The 23001-nt window shown below is 41.5% G+C and overlaps 1 protein-coding gene across 1 annotated transcript; it reads left to right on the top strand.

The window, feature by feature from the left end:
• Positions 1-1332: 1332 nt before the first annotated feature.
• On the top strand, positions 1333-8540 carry HMGN1 (high mobility group nucleosome binding domain 1). Its single transcript, XM_052642420.1, has 6 exons — positions 1333-1347; positions 1678-1710; positions 1796-1825; positions 1909-1959; positions 4938-5066; positions 7698-8540. Exons 1-6 carry the CDS (start codon positions 1333-1335, stop codon positions 7743-7745), a joined length of 306 nt encoding a protein of 101 aa, XP_052498380.1. The 3' UTR covers positions 7746-8540.
• Positions 8541-23001: the final 14461 nt, after the last annotated feature.

Raw genomic sequence — 23001 nt, 5'->3', positions numbered from 1 at the left:
TTCGCAGTAGCTCACTATTCCACTATGTGAAAGTGTCACAGTTTATCTGGAGCTCTTCAGTGGTGGACTTTCGGTCTGTTTTCAGTCTTGTTTCTTCCTCTCCATGAATTTCAGTTAACACTGTTCTGATTAGAAACTTTTTCTGCAGTAACTCAAGTGGTCCTTACAAGCAAAATTTTCTTATTCAGTAAAGAAACTGGGTAACGTGCTCTCCCTGGTTCCCAGCTGACTCCCAGCATGAAGCTCTTTTTTCCACCTCAGAAAGGTAGTTGGGTCAGGAAGTGGTTAAAAAACAAGCAAGAACTGGGTGGGCGTTCTTGCCCTTTCACTTCAGGGCAGGAAACGATCGGCCGGCCAAGGGATCTGAAAGTGGGTCTGCGCGTTCTCGGCTTGGTGGATGTCGGCATTCAGACGCCCACTGAGCTCCTGAGACGAACCGCCAGTACCCCCAGCCCCTCAAGGAACGGACGACTTTTTTTAAAAGCTATTCGAAAAGACTCGACCAGGGGAACCCGGTAGGGAATCCAGCGCCGTCGCAAAGATCCGCGCCTGCGCAGTGGCGCTCCGCGCGGACTTTCCTTCCCACGACCTTCCATCCAGCGCCTGCGCGTTAAGACCTGCTCTCCGCAGGCCAGCAAGACTGTAAACCTAGTAGATAGCTTTTCTTACGGACTGAGGTGGGGAAAATTGGTTCGTAGTTAAACCCGTTGTCTCTCCCTTCCCATTCTGTGACCTATAAACCTTCCGACCCAACTGCCCCTACAGAGAAGGGACTCTAACCTCGGGGCTTCCCTGGCGCTGGCTGGCGACCAGGTAGCCCGGAGGGTTGTGGGTGGGCACACCCGGAGACCACGTGGCGGGCGTCCGCCAATCAGCGCGCAGACCGCACTTTGCGGCTCGGCTTCAAACAAACTACCGTGAGGCGAGAGCGGCCTGTGGGGCCCCGCCCCCTCGCCTGGGTCTGGGGCCCCGCGAGACGGTGGGCGGGTGGGGGCGCCGAGAGCGGGGGCGGGGCGCAGTGGTCGAGTGACGGCCGGCCTCACCTATTCGGGGTGCGGGCCGCAGAGCGGTGGACCCCGCAGCCAATGGGCGGGGGCGAGGGCGAGGGGCGGCCCGGCCGGCGGGGAGGGGGAGCCCGCGGCCGGGGGACGCGGGGGGAGGAGGGGGCGGGCTCCCAATCCGGTTCCATCCGGTTCTCCCACCACCCCCGCCGCGGGTCCCAGCAGCTCGGGCGGCGGGAGGAGCGGCTGCGGTCAGGCTACTCGGCTTCGCGAAGGCTCTCGGCGCGCCGCGGCCTTCAGGCACACGGCTCTCGCCCGCCCCGTCGCCACGATGCCCAAGAGGAAGGTGAGTAGTGGCCGCGTCCCGCACACGCCCACTCCGCCGCCCGGCCGTGCCCAGAGCCCCGTGAGGCCCAAGCCCCCCGCTTCCTCTGCATCGCGGGGCCGGGGAAGCGGCCGGACTTGCGGCGGGCGGGAGGGCCAGCGCACGGTGGCCTCGGTGCCGCGTTCTGGAACGTTCGGCAGCCCGAGGAGCCGGGTGCGAGATTCGAACGCGGCGGCGGGAATCCGCTGACGTCACGCGGCCGGGCATTGTTCTCGCGCGCAGACGGGCCCGGGGCGCGCGGGCACTTTTGCTCACGGGCTGTGCCCACTCGCCCTCTTTTTTCTCCCGCAGGTCAGCTCCGCCGAGGGGGCGGCGAAGGAGGAGGTAAGACCACGTTCCGCTCCCGGGGGTGGGCTAGGTTTGCTCCGCACCGCGCATTCCTTGCTCATTTTCCTTTTTTCTCCCAAAGCCCAAGAGGAGATCGGCGAGGTTGTCAGCTGTAAGTAAAGCGAGCCCCCTAACCTTTCTTTTCCGTGGGTTCGAACCTAGGGAAGAAGCTCAGTGTTACCTTTTGTCTTTCAGAAACCGGCTCCTGCGAAAGTGGAAACGAAGCCAAAAAAGGCGGCGGGAAAGGTAGGTTTCAGACTCAGCCTTTAGAGATCATGGTGTCTTTGAATTGTTGCAGGTCTCTAACGGTTACTGCTGGCAACGGAGGTCTTAACTTTGAGACTGCAAATCAACCACAGTTTAGTGTCACAGTCTGCTGAAAAGTGGTCGGAGGGTTATTTTATTTACCACTTTAGTTTTATGTTATAATAACTTCAGTAAACAGTGCCTTTTTTCAGTTCAGTGGCTCAGTGGCGTCCGACTCTTTGCGGCCCCACGGACTGCAGCATGCCAGTCTTCCCTGTCCATCACCAGCTGCCTTTTTTAGTATGAGTAAAATTCAGTGAATGTAGTCATCATTCTGGCTGATGGGAGTATAACGTATCACATTAGTGCTGCTCCAGAATTTGGGAAATTTAAGACGACTGAAAATATTGAAGAATAATTTTCACTCACCAGGGTAATAAATTCTTTGTTTTGTGTATGTTATGGTTAATGGTTCCCTTTTGGTGGTTCTCTGTTGCATGCTTGGCCTTCCTATTCTGAGTATTAGAAAAACTAGGACTGAGGCCAGGAGATGTGGACTGTTTTAAGTTTTTGCATGTGAGATTGGCAAAGCAATGTAGGGGATTATATCTTATGTGCAGGGGGAGATCAAAAATTATGTTCTCTGAGAACGTTCCTCTTCTAAGATTATTTTGTATAGTTTATGTGAAAGTTCTCTAAATTGTTTTATCCTGACATTCTTTGAGATGATTGTAAATAGTGTTGCTCTGAAATAGATTCCTGATTGCTTTATTCACACGGAGGGTGATTGGGTAGTTGTTGGATATTTGTATTTTGAAAATCTAAGTTGGAACAGCAAAATAACGTGTACATCATTTGTGACTCTTTGGATCTAGCATTGATACCACCCTCTAAAGCTCTTCTTTGTTCTTCAGGGGAAATTCGTGGTGTGATTAATTTCTGTTAACTCAAAACTTAGGTGAAAGTTTGCTATTAGAAGCCTCTTCTCCCCTCAGTCTTCATTGTTATCTCCCCTTTCCTAAGAGTCTAGGTGAAAGCTAAATACTGAATAATACCAAAAAATTTTCCTTTGTCTTTAAATATTGTACAGAGCTGAGTGTAAAAATTACAGCGTTTTTCCAGTAGAAAGTTGTTTTGTGATCTTCTTAAAGTGGATTTAAAGAAGGTATAGGTGTAGTAGGCCAACTTGGAATTTCTCAGACCTGAAAATGAATTCCATACGAAAAATCAGTAAAGGGAAACTTTATGAATGCAGGGAAAATAGTAGATCTTGTTGGAAAATATCCACTTGTAAAGTATATTATTGCTACTCGTCTTTTATTATTTACTTTTTCAATAAACCAATTGGCTAAAATGCTATGCCTGTTTTCTCTTACATCTTTTTTATTTACCTGTCTCTGTTTTGATCTGTCCTAAAAGTTTGGGGTTTTATTTATTTATCTATTTATTTTTAATGAAAACAGTTCAGGGACTTCCCCAATGGTAAGTTTGTTAAGACTCTTGAGTTCCCCATGCAGGGGACCCCAGATCGATCCCTGGTCAAGGAACTGAAATTCCACAGGGTGCACAGTCTGGCCAAAAAGAAAAAAGTCAAATTTTACTATCAGTTGCATTTGGGGCCATCGGGTGTAATTAACGTTTTTCTTCTTCCCTTTCAGAGGCCAACAGGTAAGTTTTCGCATGTTCCTTGAGAAACAAACCTGTTGGCTCAGTTTCCAAAAGGAAAATGGGAAAAGGGAGAAGTTTTTTTTTTCTCTTTAATTTTAATAATACTGGTCTTCATGATTGATCCACTTTAAAGCCTTAAACAGAAGGTAAAGCTTTTGGTGTATTGATTACCATACTACAGACATGTAGATTTATTTTGTTTCATCTTGATTTCCAGCTGTTAGTAGTTAAAAGTGATATTTCAGTCTAGGCTGTTACCCATTTAAGGTTTTATATTTTTATGTTGCTCTGATAGCAGTTATGAAATTAATGAGAAATCTAAAGCAATCAGATTGTTAAAGAATTACTTTTAAATGCAGAAAGTATTGTGACATTTCATGGTGTGTCTGTATGTAGCAGTGTTGCCCCAAATACGCTTGTTATTAGATAATTTATTGTTTATTCTAAAGATACTCAGTTGCTAGTGGTTGACTTGCTGTCTTGTATGGAATGCCATTGTTGGCACAGAATCCATTCCACTGATCCCCTGCTCCCTTAGCATTAAAGTTGTAAGGTCTTCTGTATCTTTGTGGCTATTTAATGCAAATATTGGTCAGTAGTATGCAACTCACTGGTGACTTTACTTAATTTGGCTGTTAGAACTATTCTCTACTTACAGGAAATAAATATTTGTTAGATTTCTCCTTCCCCACTGGTGGATGGTATCCAGAAATACTGTTGTATATTATTTTAAAGTGGCATAACCTTTGAAAGTCTTTTATCATCATATACCTGTGCGTTTTCAGATACTTCATACACCTAAATGAAATTATAAACTCGATCTTTTTAGCTGTTGATTGTATATCAAGGGACTAACTGTAGCAGGATAGTCAATCTGACCTTAAAACATGGTGTTTTTCTCAGGTGAATCCTCAGGACAGTGGTTATTTGACAGTTTGATTGTTGTTCCCACTTAAAAGAAGTTTAGGGGTGGGTAGGGTTACAAGGGCTGGGAGAGAGCCCTCCAAAAATTCTTCAGTTTGTCTGTTCTCTCCTGTGGAACTTCAGAGAGCAGTGGAGAAGGGGAGTTGCTAAGGCTTTAGATGTAATTATCTTGAGTCTGGTGAGGCTTGGTATACAGGTGCTGTTAGGACCTCAGCATGATTTGTGGTCCTGTTTGCTGGGGGCTGACCTTGAAGTGTGTTCTGTAACTCAAGACTGATAAGCAGCAGCACTAACATTGCAGCTATGGTGGGGACAACTCCTAGCAAGTCAGAAAATGTTGCTGAGTGCAGAGTTGATACTTAAATATACTCTTATTCTTATCACAGGATAAATCTTCAGACAAAAAAGTGCAAACAAAAGGGAAAAGAGGAGCAAAGGGAAAACAGGCGGAAGTGGCCAACCAGGAGACTAAAGAAGACTTACCTGCAGAAAATGGAGAGACTAAAAACGAGGAGGTCAGGAGTGTGTGTGTGATTAATTTTGACTGAACAGAGGATAATGCAGCAGATAAGACCATCTTTATAATATTGAACAAAGTTTGTATTCTGCTTCAAGTGGGCAGAAGATTTTTTATGAATTTAGATCATATTTTAAATTTTACCTATAAATGGGTTCTTTTTTTTACTGTAAACAAGAAATTGTACACAGAACTTTACATTCGGATTCACCATTTTTATTGTATATATGTTTATTAATTGCTAGTGAGATTTTTTTAAAGATTTCTTTTCAGTTCACTTCAGTCCAGTCGCTCAGTCGTGTCTGACTCTTTGCAACCCCATGAATCGCAGCACGCCAGGCCTCCCTGTCCATCACCATCTCCCGGAGTTCACTCAGACTCATGTCCATCGAGTCAGTGATGCCATCCAGCCATCTCATCCTGGGTCGTCCCCTTCTCCTGCCCTCAATCTCTCCCAGCATCAGAGTCTTTTCCAATGAGTCAGTTCTTCGCATGAGGTGTCCAAAGTACTGGAGTTTCACCTTTAGCATCATTCCTTCCAAAGAAATCCCAGGGTTGATCTCCTTCAGAATGGACTGGTTGGATCTCCTTGCAGTCCAAGGGACCCTCAAGAGTCTTGTCCAACACCACAGTTCAAAAGCATCAATTCTTCAGCGCTCAGCCTTCTTCACAGTCCAACTCTCACATCCATACATGACCACAGGAAAAACCATAGCCTTGACTAGATGGACCTTAGTCGGCAGAGTAATGTTTCTGCTTTTGAATATACTATCTAGGTTGGTCATAACTTTTCTTCCAAGGAGTAAGCATCTTTTAATTTCATGGCTGCAGTCACCATCTGCAGTAATTTTGGAGGCCAGAAAAATAAAGTCTGACACTGTTTCCACTGTTTCCCCATCTATTCCCCATGAAGTGATGGGACCAGATGCCATGATCTTCGTTTTCTGAATGTTGAGCTTTAAGCCAACTTTTTCGCTCTCTTTCACTTTCATCAAGAGGCTTTTTAGCTCCTTTTCACTTTCTGCCATAAGGGTGGTGTCATCTGCATATCTGAGGTTATTGATATTTCTCCCGGCAGTCTTGATTCCAGCTTGTGTTTCTTCCAGTCCAGCGTTTCTCATGATGTACTCTGCATAGAAGTTAAATAAGCAGGGTGACAATATACAGCCTTGACGTACTCTCTTTCCTATTGAAGATTTCTTTTACTAAATGATATTTCTTTTTTTTAACATAATGTAGAGATTTTGTTTAAACATTCTGGTCTTTTTTTTATCCAAATTGCCATCTGTAGATCTGTTCATAATCTTGTTAGTTTCTTTTTTAATATAAATTTATTTAATTGAAGGATAATCGCTTTACAGAATTTTGTTTTCTGTCAAACCTCAACATGAATCAACCATAGGTATACATACATTGCCTTGGTTAGTTTCTAATATTCTGGATGTTCCGTTTTAAAAATTTTTAATCCATTCCCTTAATTCTTCACATTTTTCTCACTTTTATATAATGAAGTTTTTCTTAAAAGTAGCCACTTGTCTAGATTTAGGTAGTAACTTCCATCAATTAAAAGGATTGATGTCCTCAATCTATCCTTTTAAGCTCTGAAAAAAAAGATTTTACCTATAAAAATAAGTGGGTTTCAAGGTTGTGGTAAATAATACAATTATAAGGGGAGAATGTCACCTTCTAATCCCTTTTATCAAACTATAGTTGATTCTCATTATCCATGATGGTTGTATTCTATAAGGTTGCTCCAAGTACTGGATACTTGCACATAGTGGAAATACAGGGTTAGATTCTCAAACACTCATTGCAACATTTCCCTCAACAGATCAAACCATAACCTTAAGTGTGTGTGTACTTAGTTGCTTCAGTCATGTCCATCTCTTTGCAACCCCATGGACTGTACCCTCCCAGGCTTCTCTGTCCATGGGATTCTCCAGGCAAGAATACTGGAATGGGGTGCCATGTCCTTCTCCAGGGCATCTTCTGACCCGGGATCAAACCTGAGTCTCCTGCATCTTCTGCCTTGAAGGTGACTTCTTTACCACTGAGCCACCAGGGAAGCCCCCAGCCTTACGTGTATTCATGCTTAATACGTGTTTTTGAGAAATTATATAGAACGCAGGACCAAGAGAAGCAGCAGTATAACGTGCTTCAGTGACGCTGTCTGTTGTTGGTTTTCTCCAGATAGTACACCACAACCTTGTTGCACATGGTCTTGGATAACACTAGACTTGTCTATTCAACATTTTCTCCACCATGAGGACAAAAAAAATTGATACGTGTAGCACTAAATAGACTGTGAAATAGTTGCTTGTTTACAGTGTTAGAGCTGAAACAAGAAGGGTTAGCTGAGACTGCATGTCAGGTGACTCATGGCTTCTACTGCTGTGTATTTGCACAAGACTGGAAATGCCATCAGTATTGATTTTGGGTTTACAAATAACTTTAGTGAGTTGGTGAATTCACCAGTACAGAATCTATAAATATTGAGGATTGAATGTATTTTTAAGACACAATAGTACAATGAAGAAAATTTACATTGTAATAAATGCTAAATATTGGTGACATTATAGGAATGACGCAGGAGTCAAATGTTTGATCACTTTTTTCATTTGATTTGCAGAGCCCAGCCTCTGATGAAGCAGAAGAGAAAGAAGCCAAGTCTGATTAATAACCACACACCAAGTCCTGTCAGTGGTCCCTGTTTCCCTTCTTGTACAATCCAGAGGAATATTTTTATCAACTATTTTGTAAATGCAAGTTTTTTAGTAGCTTTAGAAACATTTTTAAAAAGGAGGGAATCCCACCTCATCCCATTTTTTAAGTGTAAATGCTTTTTTTTAAGAGGTGAAATCATTTGCTGGTTGTTTATTTTTTGGTACAACCAGAAAATAGTGGGATATTGGATACGGGAGGCTTTGATTGTCTTGGGTGTCAGCTTAACATTCCATAGATGGGGGGTAGCTTTTATATCCTATAATACAAAAGCATTCTAAATGGCAGTTTGGAGTCAGTTGTGCAGTTAATGTCTTGAACACTTTAAATTACTTCTCTTCCCATATTGTTTTGGTAGAATTATTTCCTACAGAAAACCACTTTTTGATCTTGGCTCTCCTGGTCAGAATTTTGTGCACTATACTATAACATCTTTGGTCGTGGTAGTCCAGTTTTCCTAGTAACTTGGTTAATGTGCTGTGAACGATTGACAGTTTGGGTATGTAGTATATATGATATTAAATTGTGAATCAGTGGGACTTAAGATGTAACAACATATCAATATTTGAAGATACTGGTACTTGATATCCTGTTAAGGAAAGTTTGCTCCAAATTTTAAGCTGGAAAGTCACTGGAATAACTGTTAAGAATCACAACTACATGATATTTTAGATTTCTGGTACGTATGTGAAGAATTGTGTACAAATTGAAATGTCTGTGTAGTGATCCTCAAAACAACCAATAAAATCTCAGTTATAAAAGAATTTCTTGAAATGCATATATTAAGTTCTGGTTTAAATTTTATATATATTTTTGGCTCAGTAACTTGGAGGACCTTCATTCCCTCTCAGCAGTGAAAGCCTGAAGTGTTCTGACCCTTGGACCGCCAGGGAGTTCCCTAGATTTTAAAGAATTGCCACTTTTGTTCTTACAGTCTTACTAAAATTTTGGAAGAGTGAAATACTTCTTTTTTTCTATAAAACTTCTATGTGTACCTTGCAGAAATTTTTGTGACTAAATTGGCTTATTGGGAAATGAGCGCCTTGTCCTCTGAAGCAAAATAAATACGTAATTACTTTTCTTATAAAGTAAGTTTTAAATACTGAGTAAGCTGGAACTAGGTGTGTGTTTGCATATTTTCAAGACTTGTTTTCTTGTGTATTGTCCTGTTTTCCTATCTAAATAGTCTTCAGAGATAATACTGGACACCTGTGCTGATTGGGTAAACGCAGAAGTGGGGCTAGAGATAGCACTTTGCAAGGGTCAGCACTGAAGAGGGAGAAGCCGTGAAAGAGGTTAGAGCTCTCTACACTTGATGTTACGTCACATGTGGATTTGATGAGTAGGATGCAAGAGTGCTTTAGAAACGAGCCCTACAGGGTCATAGAACTCTGCGAAGGCCATGTGCCATTTGAATGGCCCCATAAGATCAGAGTTCACAGGGAGTGGCAAGATGTGGCATCTTAAAAAGTGAAACTACAGAAAAAAATCCAGAGGACATTGTTTTGGGTTGAACTGGTACTGAAAAGAGGGCTTTGGCAACCATTGGAGAATGGGAAAATTCTTAATCCTGATGCCAATAAAACTTGGTTGGCTCAGTCATGTCTGACTCTGGGACCCCATGGAATGTAGCCCACCAGGCTTCTCTGTCCATGGGGTGTTTAGGCAAAAATACTGGAGTGGATGGCCATTCTTTTCTTCAGTTTATAAATTTTGATAGAATAGGTCAGAGCGTGCATATGCAAATTTAAAGGAGCTGAAACATTTTGCTGTGTGAATGTCTACTTCATGCCGTTTTCGGGTACCAGAATTTCTAGCAGCTATTTCTCACAGGTTAGTTCAGTTCAGTCTCAAGTCGTGTCCAGCTCTTTGTGACCCCATGAATCACAGCACGCCAGGCCTCCCTGTCCATCACCAACTCCCGGAGTTCACTCAGACTCAAGTCCATCGAGTCTGATGCCATCCAGCCATCTCATTCTCAGTCGTCCCCTTCTCCTCCTGCCCCCAATCCCTCCCAGCATCAGAGTCTTTTCCAATGAGTCAACTCTTCGCATGAGGTGTCCAAAGTCCTGGAGTTACAGCTTTAGCATCATTCCTTCCAAAGAAATCCCAGGGCTGATCTTCAGAATGCGCTGGTTGGATATCCTTGCAGTCCAAGGGACTCTCAAGAGTCTTCTCCAACACCACAGTTCAAAAGCATCAATTCTTTGGCACTCAGGTTAAGGGGTATCTAAAAATCCAATGAGAAAATAGTTTAACCCTGTAACCCATCTGGCAGTGTTGTACTACCCAACCATCCCACCCCTAAGAATGTGATAACGTGTTTACAGTCACAAGTATTTTCTTACTCTGAGCTCATTGCTATAACTGTATGTTTAAAGAGATTAATTTTCTAAAAAAGTGAACTCGTAAGTGGATGTTCCCCTCAGCCGTCAAAACTATTACTTTAAAAAAAAAACTACGTCTTAGGTATGTATACCTATGGCTGATTCGTGTTGATGTTTGACAGAAACCAAATCTGTAAAGCAACTGTCCTTCAATTAAAAAATAGAAAAACCACTTTGAGGCATCTTTTCTGGGATCAGTACTTAGGAAAATTTCATCTCCTACACTTTGAACTAGTTCTGAACAAGAACCAAGTGATAGGAATGGTTGGACATCAGTACAGCAGTCCTAGAAGGACAAGGAAGAGAACTGTTAAGTAATAATGCTGACAAATAGAACCAGGGCTTCCCTGGTGACTCAGCTGGTAGAGAATCCACTTGCAGTGTGGGAGACCTGGGTTTGATCCCTGGTTGGGAAAATCCCAACTGGGGAAGGGAATGGCTACCCACTCCAGTATTCTGGCCTGGAGAATTCCATGGACTATATAGTCCACGGGGTCACAAACAGACATGACTATCACTTCACTGACAAATCTTACAGTCTCATTTGTTAGCTAGGGAAGTCAGCAAGAGCCCTGTATTTGGGCTTGTCTGAGGTTAGATTTGACCTTCAGATGAGTCCAATTAGAGGATTTAAAGCACAAAGCCTGGTGCGTGATGCAGAGATGCATGATAATCACAGAGGCCCCAGAAAAGAGTTGTAGGGGCGTTGAGAAGCATGTGCAAAAGTCTGTGAGGTTGGGAACAGGGGATTTGGCAGGTGCAGGGAGGATAAATGTGTATGTATGTGTGTCTAATTTGAGTACAAGGGCAATCCATGCTCACTGGGGGGAAAACCACAGGAAACAGACAAGCTAAAAACACCTGAAATTATCATTCACTCTCTAGGCAACTATTTAAAGATGCGTTTTTCTCAGATCCTTTTCTGTGCTTATATGAATTTATAAAATTGGCATCATACATTCTGGTTGTTTTCTTTTTTTGGTTGTGCTAGGTCTTCATTGCTGCGAGCAGGGATTTCTCTAGTTACAGAGAGTGAGGGATACGCTAGCTGTGGAGCTTTGGCTTCTCATTGTGGTGGCTTCTCTTGTTGCGGACCACAGGCTCTAGGGGCATGGGCTTGGTAGTTGTGGCACACCTCCTTAGTTGCTCTGAGGCATGTGGGACCTTCCCGGACCAAATATCAAACCGCTGTCCCGTGCATTGGCTAAGTGATTCTTCTATCCAGAGTACTACCAGGGAAGTCCATTTTTCCATTTTTAGTTTCTGCATTTGGCTGAGCCACACGGCTTACAGATCTTGTTTCCCCAACCAGGAATGGAACTTGGGCCCTGGCAGTGAAAACAGAGCCCTTAGCACTGGACCGCCAGGGACTTCCCTCTACATCCAGTTTTGTAGTCTCTCCCATACTGTGAACTTTTCCCCTAGGTTAATGAGTATTCTTCCATAGCATTTGTAAGCACTACGTAGTATTTTATTTCAAGAACGTAATTTGTCAGACATTTAGACATTTTCCCCATGAAAACAAGCATTGTGAAACTGAAATATGGGTGATTTCTATTAATCTCTACAGATCAATTCTAAGTATATATCTGCCTATTACAATCCAGAGTTGTTCCATCACTTAATTGCAAGGCAGCTGAGAGTTTCAAAACATTAACCTTCAATAGGTAATAATCTTAAATAGATGATGGGAAGCAGCTCAGAAAGTAACAAGTTAGTTTTCAGATCATAAATGTTTAGGATTACATTTTTTTAAAAAACTGAAAAGTACGAATCACTTAATCCTGGAAGCTAAAAATAATTGTTTTCAACGTGTTGAATTTTCTTCATATATGTTTGGGGTTTTCTTTAAAATTTTTTTAAATTTATTTTTGGCTGCACTAGGTCTTTGTTGCTGCTCGGGCTCTTCTCTAGCTGTGGCGAGCAGGGCCTGCTGTGGTGCTCGGACCTCCCATTGTGGTGACTTCTCTTGTTGCGGAGCACAGGCTGTAGGGTGCCTGGGCTTCAGTAGCTGCAGCTCCTAGGCTGCAGAGCACAGGCTCAGTAGTTGTGGCCTGTGGGCCTAGTTGCTTCGCGGCACGTGGAAATTCTTGGATCAGGATTGAACCCATATCTCTTGAATTGGCAGGCAGATTCTTTGCCACCTAGCCACCAGGGAAGCTCTGGGTTTTTCTTTATTTGTAAAATGTTTTAATATTGGCTTAATAGTTCCTTGTATGGCTGTGCCATAATTTGGCCATTACAGTTTTTTTTAATTAGGGATGGTTTTACTCATACTCAGAGGTAAGTACAGTATACTAAACCCCCGTGTTCCAGTCAACCAGTCCCCAAAGCCATCCAACCATGACCAATCTCGTCCATCCTTATTATTTTGAAGCAAATAAAGATGGATATTTTTAAAATACCTATAAATAGGAAACAAATGAACAGAATGTACAGGAAGTGGATATTTACATAGGCGGTATAAATTTTTCATTTGTCTTTGAAGTTTTACATGTTTGGTTAGGGTTTCATGCAGATTCAATTCAACAAGAAGCTGCTATTTAAAAAGGAAAAAAAAATCTGGTGTAGTTAGTCCCACCTATAATATCATCAGATGCTGATTCCACTTTGATTTTTTTTTAAGTAAGGTGTTTGGAAATTTTAGGAGGGCGTAGAAATGAAACATGATTGGTAAGAAATTTGCTGGGGAGATGGGAAACCACAGAGCAGGGAGGCAAGAGATAGTCTGGACAAGGTGGTGCAAATGCAGGTCTGAGTCAAGGGTGGTTACAGCAGCTGCACTACCTTGGTTGCAGAAACCTGTGACCCCACCAGGGAAGGGGAGAAGGACTGGTAATAGGACTTAACTGGAGTGATATTAATGCCTTTTTCAGAAGGTCCAAGGAGTTAAAGCAGTGCTGGCAAAGAGCACACAATAAAATGGTTGTTCACTATTGATCAGTCGCTAAGTTGTGTCCTACTCCTTGCCACCCCATGGACTGTTTCCCACCAGGCTCCCCTGTCCATGGGATTTTCCAGGAAAAACTACTGGAGTGAGTTGCCATTTCCTTCTCTAAGGTATCTTCCTGACTCACGGATAGATCCCATGTCTCCTACTTTGGCGGTCCAGTTCTTCACTGCTGAGCCACCAGAGAAGCCTGCCCAATAAAATATCTGATGTTGTTATTCCTCGGTGATTCTCAGAGCTTACAGTACCTAGATTCTTGTTAGATTTATTCCTTTTACACCGATATATGTTTTGGGCGTAAAACGTTAGACAATACATTTGATTAAACCAACTTTAAGTTGAGTGCTATAAATGAGAACTCGGGCTCATACGATCTGGCTGTGCTTACTCACTAGAATACAGCATTGGTTAAGTCCAGTAGTGTTCCCTTACATCTTTAACTTACTATAAAGGCTACCGTTGCATTTTAGGTGTAATTCCTAACTGTAAATTCTGCTAATATTACTTTTTATCTCGGAAAGCAGTTTTGGGGTTTTTTTTGTGTGTTTTTATGGAAAGCACTTTGTTACCCAGAGAAAATTCAAGTTGAAAAACGTATGAAAGCAAATGATACATTCAAGTAACATATGAAAATTTTTGAATATACTAATCTGTTATGCATGATTTATAGAGAGGAAAAGCTGAAAGTCTTGCATGCTTGGATGTGTCTGTATAAGGTGATGATTGTTTATCAAAATATGCAAGATTAAAATTTCCACCAATGCTGACTTGGACTTTCACATGAAATGTATTTAAAGACAGTCTTAGCTGTTGTAGCATGATTTCTCACTTTCTGCTTCACTTCTTATTTATTTGGCTGCTTTGAGTCTTAGTTGCAGCATGAGGATCTTTCCGTTGTGGCTCCCGAACTCTCAAGTTGTGGCCCATGGGCTTTGCTGCTTCTCAGCTTGTGGGATCTTAGTTCTCCCACAGGGATCAAACCTGAGTTCCCTGGACCATGTGGAAGTCCCCTTGCTTCACTTCTTATTTATCTTTGAAGCCAAAATGAACTAAATATTGAGTGAGATGTGTGTGTGCTCAATTGCTCAGTTGTGTCTGACTCTGTGACCCCATGGACTGTAGCCTGCCAGGTTCCTCTGTTCATGGAATTCTCCAGGCAAGAATACTGGAACCGGTTGCCATTTCCTACTCCAGGGGAATCTTCCCAACCCAGGGATGGAAACTTGGGGCCCTTGGGTTTCCTGCATTGGCAGGTAGATTCTTCACCAATACCATTCAACTAATTTACCTGAGCTGATATGAATAAAATACTTTTCTTTAGATATCCGGATAAACAAAGCCTGGATACTTGACATTGACAAGGAACACACTGCTCTTCTGAACTTTGGAATTCAAAATGGGTCTTGGCCAGCATTAAAAATGGGCATTTTTCTCTATGAAGAAAAATAAAAGACTTGACTGAATAATGTAAAAGATCTGAATAAATGGGGAACACAATGTTCCTACAAAGAGTCATTATTTAAGGGTGGCATTTCTTTCTTTCTAAAAAGGTGATGCAATTCCAATCAGAATATTGGTAGATTTTCCATTAGGAATTGGAAAGCTGAGTCTAAAGTTCATCTAAAAGATAAAATTGTGAGACTAGCAAAGAATTTTTTTGATAATAAATATAAATAAGAGAAGCCTTGCTCTACCAGATATCACAAGCTCCTATAAAACTACAGTAATAAAAGCAGTATGATTTTGGAGCAGAAATAGAGAAAAAGTCAAACAGAATAGGCCAAAACAGATTTAATACAGGATAAAGATAGCATTTCAAATCAGTCAGGAAGAGACCATTCAGAAAAGATTTTCAGTCCAATTGGCCATTCCTTTAGGAAACTATAAATTAGGTTAGTTAGTTTATAGTACAATATGGAGAAGGCAATGGCACCCCACTCCAGTACTCTTGCCTGGAAAATCCCATGGACGGAGAAGCCTGGGAGGCTGCAGTCCATGGGGTCGCTGAGAGTCAGGCACGACTGAGCGACTTCACTTTCACTTTTCACTTTCATACATTGGAGAAGGAAATGGCAGCCCACTCCAGTGTTCTTGCTTGGAGAATCCCAGGGACGGGGGAGCCTGGTGGGCTGCCATCTATGGGGTCACACAGAGTCAGACACGACTGAAGTGACTTAGCATAGCATAGCATAGTACAGTAAATTAGTAAATTAGATTCTCTACCTTGCACCATACACACATACACACACAGATTCCAATAGATTTAAAATCTAAATATAGAAAAACTATGAAAGTATAAAATAGTTTTACAATTATGAAATGGAGAAGGCCTGCTTTTCTCTGTAAAGTAATAAGTCTAAAGCAATAAAGGAAAATGCTAAATATTTGATCTTATGACATTTCAGGCTTTTATATGATTCTTTAAAAACAAATATCTGAGAAATGTTAGATTGAGAGAAAATATTATATATATATGTATAAAATAAAGGATTAAAATCCAAAGCATAGAATTTCTTTGGTCACTATGAAAAAGAAAAATTTCAATAGAAATAACACCAATATTTAAAGACAATTCACAAAAGAAATACAAATTTTAAAAAGTCATATTTTTCAGTGCCATTCCCCCAAATCGTCCCACCCCCTCCCTCTCCCACAGAGTCCAAAAGACTGTTCTATACATCTGTGTCTCTTTTGCTGTCTCGCATACAGGGTTATCGTTACCATCTTTCTAAATTCCATATATATGCGTTAGTATACTGTATTGGTGTTTTTCTTTCTGGCTTACTTCACTCTGTATAATAGGCTCCAGTTTCATCCACCTCATTAGAACTGATTCAAATGTATTCTTTTTAATGGCTGAGTAATACTCCATTGTATATATGTACCACAGCTTTCTTATTAACATGTATAATATCATATAAGAAATGAATCACCAGTCCAGGTTCGATACAGGATGCTTGGGGCTGGTGCACTGGGATGACCCGGAGGGATGGTATGGGGAGGGAGGTAGGAGGGGGGTTCAGGATGGGCAACACGTGTATGCCCATGGTGGATTCATGTTGATGTGTGGCAGAACCAATACAATATTGTAAAGTAATTAGCCTCCAATTAAAATGAATAAATTTAAATTTTAAAAGTCATATTTTAAATTGTAAAATATGTATAACAATAACATTTACTGTTTCAATTATTTTTTTAATTTTTTTTAAATTTATTTTTTAATCACAAGATAATTGCTTTACAGAATTTTGCTGTTTTATGTCAAATATCAACATAAATCAAACATAGGTATTTCAGTCATTTTTAAGTGTACCATTTTCTGGCATTAAGTGCATTCATTGTTATACAGCCACCACGACTATCCATCTTGAGAACTTTTTCATCTCCCTCATTAAAACTCTGTACCCATTAAACACTCTATATCCACTAAACACTGTCTCTGTGGATTGAATAAATACCTTGTGTAAGTGGATTCATGCAGTGTTTGTCATTTTGTGATGGGCTTTTTTCACTTAGCATAATATCTTCAGAGTTCATCCATGTTCTGGCCTATGTCAGAATTTCCTTTTTAAGGCTGAATAATATTCCATTTCCCTAGAGAAGGAAATGGCAACCCACTCCAGTATCCTTGCCTGGAAAATCTCATGGACAGAGGAACCTGGTGGGCTGCAGTCCAGGGTCACAGAGTCAGACAAAACTAAGTGATTCCATTTAGGTATATAACATATTTTTAAAATCCATTTATGGACACTTGGGTTGCTCCCATCTCTCTGTAAAATATCTGCCACTAAGTGGCAGCTAATAGGCAGTTATGGATTCCAGCATCATCACCAAATTACTAATAAGTTGAAGACATTTCTGAAAGATTTTGCAGTCTGATCTTGGTGAGACAGCCTTGGCAGGAAGGAGGAACAGTATACCTCATGACAGTTTATCATTAAACAGCAGTGTGCTCTCTGCATTTCAATCCAGACATCTCCAGCTTCTGCTCTGTCACAGTTTCTTTCAGATGAAAGGTTCTGAAAAGACATCTTCAAGTATCCATAGTGTCGATCACTCAGTCATATTGGACTCTTTGTGACCTATGGACTGTAGCCTGCCAGGCTCCTCTGTCCATGGGATTTCCCAGGCAAGAAAGCTGGAGTGGGTAGCCATTTTCTTCTCCAGGAGATCTTCCTGACCCAGAGGTTGAACCCAGGTCTCCTACATCGCAGGCAGATTCTTTACCATCTGAGCCACCAGGGAATGTCCATAAATTACTATAAAAGACAAATTGGAGCATTCAAGGAGAAGAAGGTCACTCAAATCTATGCCCATCTCTTCGAGTCCTGGGCTCTACCCTCTGTCCTTTACCCTCCCGTCCTTCACCCTTCCCTAAACAGCAAGTGCAAAGGCCCTGAGGTCGACACGAGCTGGGTTTAGCCAAGGAAGTAAAGGCAGGCTTCATCATTGTTAGGAAGAGCAGTAGGGGCTGAGGCGAAATAGGTACATAAGAACCAGATCACAGAAAGAGTTTGGGTCTTAGTCTAAGTGTGATGGGAAAGCTTTATGATCAATGTGCTCCAGTTTTTACTTTTAAAAGCTAGTTCTGGCTGTTACACCCATGTAACATTGATGCTTTGATTACAATTGATTTATTCCATATCTTTCTGTCCATGGGGCTTTCCTGGTGGCTCAGATGGTAAATAATCTGCCTGCAAAGCAGGTGACCCGGGTTCAGTCCCTGGGTTGGCAAAAACCCCTGGAGGAGGAAATGACAACCCACTCCAGTATTCTTGATTGGAGAATTCCATGAACAGAGGAACTTGATAGGCTACAGTCCATGGGGTCACAAAGAGTTGGACATGACTGAGCAACTGACACACTTTCTGTCCATGTACCCATTCCTCCTCCCTCCATCCAAAATTTCACTGTGTTTTTCATTTATTTCACAGTCAGTTGCAGACATCAGCACACTTCCTCCTAATACTTAAGCAGGCACATTATTTAATTAGAGTTCAACATTTGTTTATAGTTCTATTTTTGTCTTTTGAGGTTAGATTTTCATCTGCTGAAATGTATAATTCTCAAGTGTACTGTTGATGAGAACCACCTGTGTAACCCAAACTCCCATGAAGATACAGAAAATCATCATCACCCAGAAGTCCCCTCATGGGTTTTCCTGTTCCACCCTTTTCCCACCACAGCCTTACCTTATCCACCATAGATTAGCCCAGTGCTTTTGAGTTGTGGTGTTGGAGAAGACTCTTGAGAGTCCCCTGGACAACAAGGAGATCAAACCAGTCCATCCTAAAGGAAATCAACTCTGGATATTCATTGGAAGGACTGGTGCTGAAGCTGAAGTTCCAATACTTTGGTCACCTGATGCAAACAGTCAACTCATTGGAAAAGACCCTGATACTGGGAAAGATTGAGGACAGGAGGAAAAGGGGAAAACAGGATGAGATGTTTGGATGGCATCACTGACTCAATGGACATGAGTTTGAGCAAATTCTGGGAGATAGTGAAGGACAGGGAAAACTGGCATGCTGCAGTCCTAGTCAGACATGACTTAGCAACTGAACAGCAATTCTAGAGCTTCATGGAAATGCAACCCTGTGACATGTACTCTTACAACAGGCTGCTTTCACTCAGGGAAATGTTTCTGACATTCATCCATGTTATTGCATGTGTGGATTGTTCATTCCTGCTTTTTAACTGAAGCACAGTTGATTTACTACGTTGTGTTAGTTTCAGGTGTACAGCAAAGTGATTCAGTTATCAACAAATATACAGGATTCCCTGGTGCAGTGATGAAGAACCCGCCTGCCAATGCAGGGGATACAGGTTGGATCCCTGGTCCAGAAAGATCCCACATGTCGAGGTAACTAAGCCTGTGTGCCACGACTACTGAGCCTGGGCTTTAGAGCCCTTGCTCTGCAACAAGAGAAGCCACCGCGATGAGAAACCCGTACATGGCAAGTGGAAAGCAGCCTTCATGTTGCAACAAAGACCCATTGCAACCAAAAATAAATATAAATAAATAACACCCCCAAACTTGTATTCTCTTTTCAACTAAATTCCACCCAGAACTGTGTGTACCTTTCTTACAGATAAATCAAGAAATGTGAAAAATTGAACATATTATGTACGTAAAGTTTGTGGGAAAAATCTTGGCATAAAGATCATGCCAGATAGCTGTTCAATTTTACTCCTTTTATGAACAACAGCCCTGTGAACGCACTTAATGCCACTGAGTTGTACACTAAAAATGGTTAAGGTGGTAATTCTGTGTTGTGTGTATTTTAACACAATGAAAAACAAAAACCGTCATCTTGCTAATGAATCCCCCCTGGAGTGAGGTGAGGTGACTGAGTAGACGTCTGCTCCAGAAAAGGTTTTGAAAAGCCCAGGATTCTTCCCAGCTCTGATGAGACTCTTGGTTATAGGCAACCTCCGGCCACTCCACCCACTCCCATCCCCCCATCCCCCCTGCCCCCCCGCATCCCAGTAATCTTCATGGCCGCCTGCATTGTCCATAGTCATAAAACTCCAGAAACAGCCCAGAGAGAATGGGTTAATAAGTGGCGGTATATTCATCCAACAGCATATTAAACAGTTCCTAAAAATGAATGAATCACCATCACACACAGCAAGGCTGAACCTAAGAAGCAATACTGCATGGAGTGAGAGAAAAATCTCCACCAAGTATAGACAGGTTTTCATTGATTTGCTTCCATCCACCCATTCTCTCTCTCTCTCTCTTTTTTTTTGGCTATACTGTGCACCATGTTCTTTCTTGGTTCCCTCAGCTTAGGCCACAACTTGTAGCTCCTTCAGTACAATCTTTTCCTTGATCCATGAAGTTTGTTTTCTAGAGAGATCCCAACTGATACAACTACAGATGATATGATCGCATTTTTACAAAGCTTGAAACCAAGGAAGCTGAACAGTATGCTATGGAAGGAATCCTATGTACCTGGTAAAACTATTTAGAACTAAAGACCAAAGCAGTGCTGGATAAACGTACAGTTTAGGCCAACAGGTTCCTCTGGGGGCCACACATGGAATAAAATTGGGAGGGTAACTTCAACAATGTTGATCTTTTTGTTGTTGTTTAATCCTTTCTTTTTTTTTTTTTTTTTTTTTTGGCTGCACCACATGACTTGCAGGTCTTAGTTTCCTGACCAGGGATGGAACCCAGGTCAAGCCAGTGAAAGTAGAATCCTAATCATTGAACTGCCAAGGGAGTCCCAACATGTTCTAAATATCTAACTGAAAAGCTCTTTAGTTGGATGATGTGTTCCAGGGAGTTCCTTTTAGTATTGGGCTGGATTCATCACTTAACACATAAATTATTTTACATGAATCAAACTGGAAAGCTAAAATATGGGGCAGGGATAGATCTGGTAAAAGATAAGGAAAAGAGAAACACTCTCACAGGGGACTGAAACAAATGTTATAACATTATGTAATAAGCTATTTGGATAGCCCAGAGGCAGGAAGGAAAAAAAAACCCTAGGACTAATCATAAGTTTATTTGATGTTAGGTTTTAGGAGTTCTCTACATATTCTGCATAGTAATCCCTTATCAAATACATGATTTGCAGATGTTAAAAATTTGGGCCAGTTGTCTTAGTTCATTTGGGCTGCTATAACAAAAGGCTATAGAGTGGATGGCTTAGACAACAAAATTATTTGTTCTGGAGGCTGAAAGTCAGAGGAAAGTGCTAGCAGGTTCGGTGTCTGGTGAGAGTCCAGTTCCTGGTTCACAGACAGCTATCTCTTAGTTGTCTTCTCAGGTGGCAGAAGGGGTAAGGGAGCTCTCTGGGGGCTCTTGTGTAAGGACACTATTCCCACTCATAAAGGGCTCCACCCTCGTGACCTAAAAGGCCTCTGTGACTCTCAAAGGCCACACCGCCTACAGCCATCACACGGGGGTAGAGTTTCAACATAGGAATGCTGGGCAGGGGGGAAACAAACATTCAGTCTATATTAGTAGATATCCCAGATCTTGTGAAATGTTGAATATACCACCCTATGAAAGATTGTAACATTTGAAAAAAATGAAAAACAGTGTGGATCTACTAAAACAAAGATTTTCAAAGTATTGCTTGAGACAAGCAAAATAATTTAATAATTAAATTATATTTAATCTCAAATTAATCATTGCATGATTTATGTTAATTGGCTTCCCTGGTAGCTCAGCTGGTTAAGAATCTGCCTGCAGTGTGGGAGTCCTGGGTTCGATTCCTGGGTTGGGAAGATCCTCTGGATAAGGGAATGGCTACCTACTCCAGTATTCTGGCCTGCAGAATTCCATTGACTCTACAGTCTATGGGGTTGCAAAGAGTCGGACACGACTGAGCTTAAATTACATTTAATCTCAAGCAAATTAATCATTGCATGATTTATGTGAAAAAAACAAGTAAGCAAATCTGGCATTACCCTACATCATCCAAACTAACATTGTGCCTCTCCTAATACGAAGCACTGAAAACTAAACAATAGGACTTCCCCAGCAGTCCAGTGGTTAAGACTATGCACTTTCACTGCAGGTGGCAGGGGTTGGGGAAATGCTGAGTGGCATGGCCAAAAAACAAACAAAAGTTACTATAAATGGTGTCACCTATGAGACAGTCTTGTCCAAAATGTTTGGCTGGAATCTAATCATGAGGAATAGTAGGACAAATTCAGAAAGTGAAACGAAACAATTTCGAAGACAAATGGCCTGGATTGTTGTAAAAAAAAATCAATGTCTTAAAAAAAAGTGAGGGACAATAGATAACCAACGAGGACCTACTGTTTAGCACAGGGAACTATATTCAATATCACTCATTTCCTACCCTCTTCTACCCCATGAACTGTAGCCTGTCAGGCTCCTACATGTGATTTCCCATGCAAGAATACTGGAGTGGGTTGCCATTTCCTCCTCCAGGGGATCTTCCTGACCCAGGGATCAAACCTGTGTCTCTTGTGTCCCCTGCATTGGAAGGTGGATTCTTTCCCACTGTGCCATCGGGGAAGCCCTCAATATCTTGTAATACAATCTATAATGGAAAAAATGGAAAGAATCTGAAAAGGAATATACAATATATGTGTGTATGTGTGTGTATATATATATATATAAAACTGAGTCGCTGTATTGTACACCTGAAACTAACATGATATTTAAATCAACTATGAAAGTGAAAGTCACTCAGCCATGTCCGATTCTTTGCAACAGTGGACAATAGCCTGCCAGGCTTTTCTGCCCATGTAATTCTCCAGGCCAGAATGCTGGAGTGGGTAGCTGTTCCCTTCTCTAGGGGATCTTCCTGATGCAGGAATCGAACCCAGGTCTCTCAACTTTTCTTCAGTAAAAAAAATACACAAAGAAGAAGGCTGGGGAAGGAACAATTCTAGAGACCAAAGAAATAAAACCAAATACAGTCTCTGAAACTTGACTGGATCTTGCATCCAAAAAAAAAAAAAAATTGTTGTACTTGACAATTTCAGACAATTGGAGAAATTTGAATATACGCTGCATAGTAGATAACCGTGAAAGATTCTTGTTCATTTACTTGGGTATAATCATGTATTGTGATCGTGTGGAATAATGTCCTTATTCTTAGTAGATACACAAGAAATTATTTGAGATGAAAAGTCATGATGTGTGTAACTTGTTTCACGTGGGTCAGGTTAAACAAATATAAGCAAATATGGCAAAAAGTTAACAACTGATGAACTCCATGAAGGATATATAAGATATTTTGGATACCATTCTCTCAACTTTTCTATAGGCTTGTGATTGTCAAGATAAAAATTTGAGGGGACAAATGCAAAGCAATAGTAAAAGAAGAGCATCACTTGGTTAATAAACACTGTTATGCTTTGATGTTGTTAAACTTGGCATT

Source organism: Budorcas taxicolor, chromosome 1, assembly GCF_023091745.1.
Source record: "Budorcas taxicolor isolate Tak-1 chromosome 1, Takin1.1, whole genome shotgun sequence".
Lineage (NCBI taxonomy): Eukaryota > Metazoa > Chordata > Mammalia > Artiodactyla > Bovidae > Budorcas > Budorcas taxicolor.
Note: the sequence above shows the minus strand (reverse complement) of the source record. Positions and strands in the feature narration are given on the sequence as shown.

What these genes read in the sequence shown, in the direction of transcription:
- HMGN1 (XM_052642420.1), top strand. An exon ending in AGGGGGCGGCGAAGGAGGAG is followed by an intron (nt 1,711 to 1,795) that starts GTAAGACCACGT and finishes TTTCTCCCAAAG; the next exon opens with CCCAAGAGGAGATCGGCGAG. An exon ending in GAGAGACTAAAAACGAGGAG is followed by an intron (nt 5,067 to 7,697) that starts GTCAGGAGTGTG and finishes TTTGATTTGCAG; the next exon opens with AGCCCAGCCTCTGATGAAGC.